The sequence below is a fragment of the Leptonychotes weddellii genome, chromosome 4 (genome assembly GCF_054177405.1).
Source record: "Leptonychotes weddellii isolate Sample4059 chromosome 4, ASM5417740v2, whole genome shotgun sequence".
NCBI classification, from domain to species: domain Eukaryota; kingdom Metazoa; phylum Chordata; class Mammalia; order Carnivora; family Phocidae; genus Leptonychotes; species Leptonychotes weddellii.
The window spans coordinates 19,718,876-19,726,970 of NC_138372.1; the positions used below are offsets into that span (position 1 = coordinate 19,718,876).

The window sequence follows — 8,095 nt, forward strand, 5'->3', positions numbered from 1 at the left end:
GATCGAGTCCCGCATCGGGCTCCCTGCTCAGCGGGGAGTCTGCTTCTCCCTCTGACCCTCCCCCCTCTCATGTGCTCTCGCTCTCTCTCAAATAAATAAAATCTTTAAAAAAAAGAAGAAGAAGGACAGCCTGACATGGAGGTACAAAGTGGGTTGAGGAGGGCATCTCAGTGGACAGGCAGCCTGGCATAGGGTGTTAATACCTAAGCAGGGTTAAGACTGTAAACATGGGAGGGTAGCCAAGTGCAGGGTATCAGAGCCCAAGAGGGATAAGCAAGGAAATCCACATGGAAGTAGAGCCCAACACCGGATATTTGACACTGAGCAGGGTAAGGAAAGTGTCCACAAGGGAAGGTGGCCTGGCATAGAGTATAGGAGCCCAAGCAAGAACATCTCCACAAAGGCGTGGCCTAGCATGGGAAACCTGTGCTTGGTGAGGTGGGTGCCGATGTGGGAGGGCATCCAATGTAAGAAGGGAGCCCAACAAGAGGTGTCAGAACCCAAGCAGGATGTAGAGAGCATTTGTATGGAAGTATGGCCGGCAAAGAAGTTGGAACTGAGCAGAGTGAAGAGGACCTCCATGCACAGGGGTGACCTGGAGTGTGGAGTTAGAGCCCAAGTAAGATGAGGAGGGTGTTCTCAGAGGAAGTTAGCCTCACATACGGTGTCAAAGCCAGAGCAGGGTAGGAAGGTGCCTTCTTGATGAGGATGACGCTGGAGCCCCCAGGGGGCAGAGGGCAAGCACAGGGAGCCTGAGCTGGGTGAGGAACGCACCTACATAGAAGGGTAACCTGGCATGAGAATTTTGAGCTCAGGTATGGTGAGAAGGGTTTTTGCACAGTGAGGCAGCCTGGTGTTGGTGTCAGAATAAAGCAGGATGAGGAGCGCAGTCACAAGAGGGAAGGAATGGCAGCTGTGAGATCAGATGCAAACAGGAGGACCAATTAAGTAACTATATATTTATTTATGATAATGGGAGCCTAGCTTCTGACTATGAAAGAAGGAAACCACAAACATGGAAAGGAAAAACAATGAGAATAAACCCTGTAGTGCTGGATTGAAATTGGAGGTAAATACATGTATATACATATGCAAGCACATGCACCCATGCGCGCACACACACACACACACACGCACGCACACACACACACTCACCCAATCCTTGGCCCTATCTACCAATAGGGTCTAGGGGTAGTGACATTCCCAAAAGCAATGAGTACACCTAGCACCCAAATCTCAATTTCTAAATACCATTCTTCACTAAAAGGAACCAGAGCTCCTCACTGAAATGATTAATTTTAGGCTAGGTCAGGAAAAGTACAAGAATGCCTAGTAATCAAAGAATGATGAAGACCTATCAAAAGATAGGATCTGGCTTGAAAGGTAACCTACTGGCCAAATTTGGGACAATTTGAGCAATAAAATAAACAATATCAAAATATAACATACTGAATAAAATAGGAAACCCCCAATCTATACTAACTAATAAATGAATAAATTAAAACTCTGATAAGGAGAGGGTATTTGCACAGTCTCAAAGTACCTCCCCATAAAATAGTTATTACAAAGAGGGAAAAAAGTAACTTCATGAATAAATTCAGCAGGTACCTCTTGAAGTGATCTGGTTAACATCATTAGTAATGGGATACAGCTAATGGAAATATCATGTACTTTATAAGCTGCAAAGAAAAGAATACAGTATCACTTCTGTGATATTCCTGCCAACATTGCATAAACTGAATCCAGCTAAAGAAACATCAAACAAAATCAAACTGAGAGATATGCTAAAAATAACTGGCCTATGATCTTCAGAAATGGTAAGTTACCAAAGTTAAGGAAATGCTGAGGAAGTGTTCCAAGCTGAAGACTAAAGGGACATGACAACTAAATCTAACAGTTGATTCTGGGCTGGATCCTTTTGCTATACGGGACATTGAGACAACAGGCATATTGAATGGGGTCTGAGAACTACATGGTAACAATGTCATCAGTGTTTGTTTCCTGATTTTTATGGTTATATTGTGCTTCAGAAGGAGAGTGTCATTTATAGGAAAAATACACTGAAGTATTACAGGGCAAAGGGGCATCATATGGACAACTTAATATCATACAGTCCAAGAAAGTCTTCATAGTATACTTGTAACCTTTCTGCAAATCTGAGATTGTTTTAAAATGTAAAAATTCTTTAAAAATTACTCTTCAAAAGACAGGAGCAATGGATGAACCTTGAAGACATTATGCTAAATAAAATAAGCCAGACACAAAAGAACAAATACTATGTGATTCCACCTATAAGAGGCACTTAGAACAGGCAAATTCAAATATAGAAAGTAGAATAGAAATAGACTGGGGGTAGGAGGAATGGGGAGTTATTGCTTAATGGGTTTGGAGTTTCTATTTGGAATGATGAAAAAGTTCTGGAAATGATAGTGGTGATGGTTCCACAACACTGAATGTGTTTAAAGCCATTGAAGAGTACACCTAAAAATGGTTAAAATGGTTAATTTTATGTCATGTATATTTTACCAGATTAAAAAAGTGGGGAAAAAAAGGTTTTTAAATACTCAGTAAGTGTTTTTATAAGATGTAACAATATTCATGTCAAAATTATAGTTGTAAACAATTAGAAACTAGTTTAAATATCCTACAATAAAGGAATTATAAAAACTTTAAGAAATGTATACACTGCTTCCAGTGGCAGGGTTGGGGGAAGGGGCAGCAGGTACCACGTCCAGCCGCAAAGCCCCTGAAGCAGCCCAAGAAGCAGGCCAAGCAGATGGACAAGGAAGATAAGGCATTCAAGCAGAAACAGAAAGAAAAGCAGAAGAAACTCGAGGAGCTAAAAGTGAAGGCCATGGGGAAGGGCCCCTGGCCACAGGTGGAATTAAGAAATCTGGCAAAAAGTAAGCTGTTCCGGGCGCCTGGGTGGCTCAGTTGGTTAAGCGACTGCCTTCGGCTCAGGTCATGATCCTGGCGTCCCGGGATCGAGTCCCGCATCGGGCTCCCTGCTCAGCGGGGAGTCTGCTTCTCCCTCTGACCTTCCTCCTTCTCATGCTCTCTGTCTCTCATTCTCTCTCTCTCAAATAAATAAATAAAATCTTTAAAAAAAAAAAAAAAGTAAGCTGTTCCTTGTGCCGGAGGCAATGATGATCCTTAATTCCATTCTTGTTTAAACATCTGGATTCCCTGTCATAGCATCTATTGTTACCTATAGCTGAAATGAAGTGTTGTCTTAGATCCTGTTGTATAATTAAGAATAAATTTTTATAAAAAAATAATCAATCATAAAAAAAGAAATGTATACAAATATTTTATATAACAATACAGCATTTAAAATAGAATGAAGTGCATCATCCTCGGTTTTTTGGGGCTTTTTTCCAAGATTTTATTTATTTATTTCACAGAGAAAGAGAGAAGGTGTGCACAAGCAGGGGGGAGCTGCAAGCAGAGGGAGAGGGAGAAGTAGGCCTCCCGCTGAGCAAGGAGCCCGATGTGGGGCTCAATCCCAGGACCCTGGGATCATGACCGGAGCCGAAGGCAGATGCTTAACCAACTGAGCCACCCAGGTGCCCCATCTTCCTTGTTTTAAAATAAAACTTTTTCGGGGCGCCACGGCAACATCAGACAGCTCACCTCAAATGGGTTCAAATTGAAGTAGGAAGAACCAGGACGGGTCAATCTTTCAATCTGATTTTTGGATGTTAGAACTGAATCTCTCTTCTCTATTTGTTTCACCTAAAATGAAGGGAGATAAAAACTTCATTAGTAAAGTTCAATAATAAACTCTGAACTGTCACCTTAACAAGCTACTGACATGTTCAGCAAACATTTGTCTACATGTGGAAGACAGTTGCCAAATGCTTTGGGAATAACTACAATAGTTATTATTTACTGAATTCTAATAATGTAAAAACTTTACATATATTTGTTCCTCCCAACCATCCTATACAATAGACATTACTATTATCCCCATTTCACAGATAAGAAAACTGGGACTTAGAGAGGTTAACTGACTTGTTCCCAACTACCCAACTTGTAAACAAGAATTTTAACTATAACAGTTTGAGGAATCAAAAACATTCAAACAGGGGCGCCTGGGTGGCTTAGTCAGTTAAGCGGCTGCCTTCGGCTCAGGTCATGATCCCAGGGTCCTGGGATCAAGTCCCGCAACGGGCTCCCTGCTTGGCGGGGAGTCTGCTTCTCCCTCTCCCTCTGCCTGCCACTCTGCCTACTTGTGCTCTCTTTCTGTCAAATAAATAAATAAAATCTTTAAAAAGAACATTCAAACATAAATGTATCACAGCCACCACTTTCGAAGAGCTTCCACTGTAACGATGGAAGATGTACCTGTGCTGTTCATACTTAATTTACAATTTTTTATTTAAGAAAAATACAATTATACTGAAATATATACTAAAAACAGCATTAAAAAAGTATATGGGAGGGGCAAGTAAATCTGCCTACCTAACTCGAATAGAGTTAGAAAAATCCCTGGCCCAGGGGCTCAGTATGTTGGGCACCTGACTTTTTTTTTTTTTTTAAAGATTTTATTTATTTATTTGACAGAGAGAGACACAGCGAAAGAGGGAATACAAGCAGGGGGAATGGGAGAGGGAGAAGCAGGCTTCCCGTGGAGCAGGGAGCCCGATGCGGGGCTTGATCCCAAGACCCTGGGATCATGACCTGAGCCGAAGGCAGACGCTTAACAACTGAGCCACCCAGGCGCCCCGGGCACCTGACTCTTGATTTCCACTCCGGTCATGATCTCAGGGTCCTGAGATTGAGCCCTGCATCCCGCTCTGCACTCAGTGCGGAGTCTGCTTGGGATTCTTTCTCTTCCTCTTTCTCTGCCCCTCCCCCACCCAAATAAATAAATAAAATCTTAAAAGAAGGGAAGGGAAGGGGAAGGAAAAGAAAAGGTAAAGAAAAACCCCTGACCCAAAGACAATGCTAAGGAGAACAGGCACCAGGCAATGCCTGGAAAACATCCTTGGTGCCACTGTCAGAACTGTAATACTAGCTGAAATGAATCACTGGTATGTTATATACCACCTTTATTCCTATGACCAAAAGGAGTTTGGAAATAATTTCAGTAACATAAAAAGCCATTCCTTCTCAGTATCTCCCCTCTTCACTTTCTTTAAAATAGCATGCCACTCCCCACCCCCTATACTCTACCTTCTTTCCCAGACTTACTTTCCCTCATTGCACTTATCACTACCTGACACTATATTGTACATGTTTGTTTACTGCTTATCCTTCTCTATAGAATGCAAGCTCTGTGAAGACAGGATTTTTCTCTGTTGTTCACTACCATACCTCTAGCACCTAAACAGTACACTAGTACATGTCAGGTACTCAGTAAACATTGACTGAATGATGACTGAAGGGTCCTCCTTTAGGTACTTAGTCTCATTCAATTCAAACAAACCAGGATTGCTTTTCTTTTTCTTTTTTCTTTTTTTTTTTTTTAAAGATTTTATTTATTTATTCATGAGAGACAGAGAGAGAGAGAGAGAAGCAGGCTCCCAAGAAGCAGGGAGCCCGATGCGGGACTCGATCCCAGGACCCTGGGATCACGACCTGAGCCGAAGGCAGACGCCCAACCATCTGAGCCACCCAGGCGCCCTGCTTTTCTTTTTCTTTTTGACTAAGCGATGGTAAGTGAAACAATTTCCAGTATAACTGCAGAGTAGTCATTAGAGGTCAATAAACTTTGGTACCAGTGTATCAACATTTTCAAGTTAATTGGGCATTTCAAAAGGACAAACTATAAAGGATTTGCTAATTCCATTTTTAAATTTAATACTTTGGAGGGGCGCCTGGGTGGCTCAGTTGGTTAAGCGACTGCCTTCGGCTCAGGTCATGATCCTGGAGTCCCGGGATCGAGTCCCGCATCGGGCTCCCTGCTCGGCGGGGAGTCTGCTTCTCCCTCTGACCCTCCCCCCTCTCATGCTCTCTGTCTCTCATTCTCTCTCTCTCTCTCAAATAAATAAATAAAATCTTTAAAAAAAAAATTTAATACTTTGGAGAAACTACTATGTAACAAGCACTGTTAACAAATAAAAGATGAATGTGATATGGTGCTGAACTGAGTAGCTCACAGCCTAGAGGGGAGCAACTCCATTCCTCAAATCCATGCCAACTCACAGAGGTCCATCTTCAGCTTTAACTCTTAAAAAGACCCTTTCTTATACACTAACTCCTTTAACGCTCATAAAACTCGTTTTAATATTAACTCTCGCTTTACAGAAGTGGAAATGGAAGATCTGCAAAATCAATGCCTTGAAAAAAATTCAATCACAGTCCAATTAACTGCCTTGCAAAAATCCAATCCAAAGTCCTCCGACTCCAAATGGCATGCTTTTCTCTCATTTATTCATTCACTTATTCAACAAATATTTACCAAGCAATCGCTATGTTCTAGGCGCTGGAAATGCGACAGTAACCGAGGCTCAGACCAAACTCACTCCAGTCCTAACATGGTACCAAGCTGTTATCTGCTTTAGGACCCATAACAAATTATTTCACCTCCCTAAACCTCAGGTTTGTCATCTGTAAAACAGAGATAATGCCTACCTGGCATGAGGCATAGTGCCTGACGTTCGCGAATGGCAGAAATAACCACTAATACAACTCATCACAGAGGACTAAGAGTGAACAGTGCTTCCGTTTAGAATAAAAATGAGGCCCAAGACAGTTAAGTCGCCCCCAAAAAGGCCACCCTCTGCCAGCCCCTGCCAGCCTCCGACTCCGCGGACTTGGGGACCTCTGCACGCGCCCAGGCACTTCGTTGGCCACACTCGTCCTCTACCCGCAGACGTCGGACCCGTGCCCCTTTTCCGATGCCCAAAGGATTCCCCCAGCAGCTCTCAGGCAGAGACGCACACACACCCCCAACCCCCCGCCTCCCCGAAGGCCAGACAGGAGGAGCCGCCCAACGGTCCAGGCCAGGAAGACCACTGCCTTTGCCCGCTGGGAAAGTAGGACTGGGCGGGGTCGCCCCGGTGCCACTACTCCTCACTCAGTATTCACCTCACTGTAGAAGGTCATAAATGCTTCCTCGGTGCTCCCTCCGCCAGCCGAAGCCCCGCTCTCTCCAGGAGCCGCCATTTCCCCGGCCCAGCAACCACGTGACTCCCCTGCGCAGGCGCAGCCTCCTGTGATTCTTACAAGCCCGCCTCTCTAGACCCGCCCCCTTCCTTGTGACTCTTAAAGGGTTCGTAGCCCAGCCAGACACCTCTAATTGAGGTGAGATATACATAACATATAATTAAAATGGATAATTCAGTGTTTCTTAGTACACTCATAGTATTGTGCAACCACCAACCTCTGTCTAGTTCCAAAACAGTTTCATCACCCCAAAAGGATATCTGGCACCTATGAAGTATTTCCTCCCCATTCTCCCCTTCTACGCAACCCCTTACAACAACCAATCTGTGTTCTGCCTCTATGGATTTACCTATTCTGGACATCTCATAATGCAATCATACAATATGTGACCTTTTGTGTCTGCCTTCTTTCACTGAGCATAATGTTTTCAAGTTTCATCCAAGGTATAGCATGTGTCATTCTTTTTTTTTTTTTAAGATTTTTTATTTATTTGACAGAGAGAGAGATAGCGACAGCAGGAACATAAAAAGGCGGAGTGGGAGAGGGAGAAGCAGGCTTCCCGCCGAGCAGGGAGCTGATGCGGGGCTCGATCCCAGGACCCTGGGATTATGACCTGAGCCGAAGGCAGACGCTTGACTGAGCCATCCAGGCACCCCTATTTCATTATTTTTTATGTCTGAATGTTATTCTGCTGTATAAATATACCACAATTTGTTTTCATTCATCAAATGATAAACATTTGGATTGTTTCCATCTTCTAGCTATTGTGAAATGATGCTGCTATGAACATGTGTGTACATGTATTTGAGTACCAGTTTTCAGTTTTGGGGGGGTACATACCTTGAAGTGAAATTGCTGAGTCTTATGGTGATTCTGTATTTAACTTTTTAAGCAACTGCCAAGCTATTTTCCACAATAGCTTAACCATTTTACATTCCCACCAGCAACATGCAGGGGTTACAGTTTTTCCACATCTTCACTA

The 8,095-nt window shown here is 43.3% G+C and overlaps 1 protein-coding gene across 1 annotated transcript in view; it reads right to left on the reverse strand.

Moving 5' to 3' along the window:
- The window catches only part of DNAJC8 (DnaJ heat shock protein family (Hsp40) member C8), a 26,229-nt gene extending 19,079 nt beyond the window's left edge, over positions 1–7,150 (reverse strand). The window contains exons 1-2 of the mRNA XM_006739876.2: positions 7,036–7,150; positions 3,634–3,735 (exon numbers count right to left, since the gene is read on the reverse strand). Of these exons, the coding sequence (XP_006739939.1) occupies positions 3,634–3,735; positions 7,036–7,113 (180 nt within the window). The 5' untranslated portion in view covers positions 7,114–7,150. The remainder of the gene's footprint in view (positions 1–3,633; positions 3,736–7,035) is intronic.
- Positions 7,151–8,095: the final 945 nt, after the last annotated feature.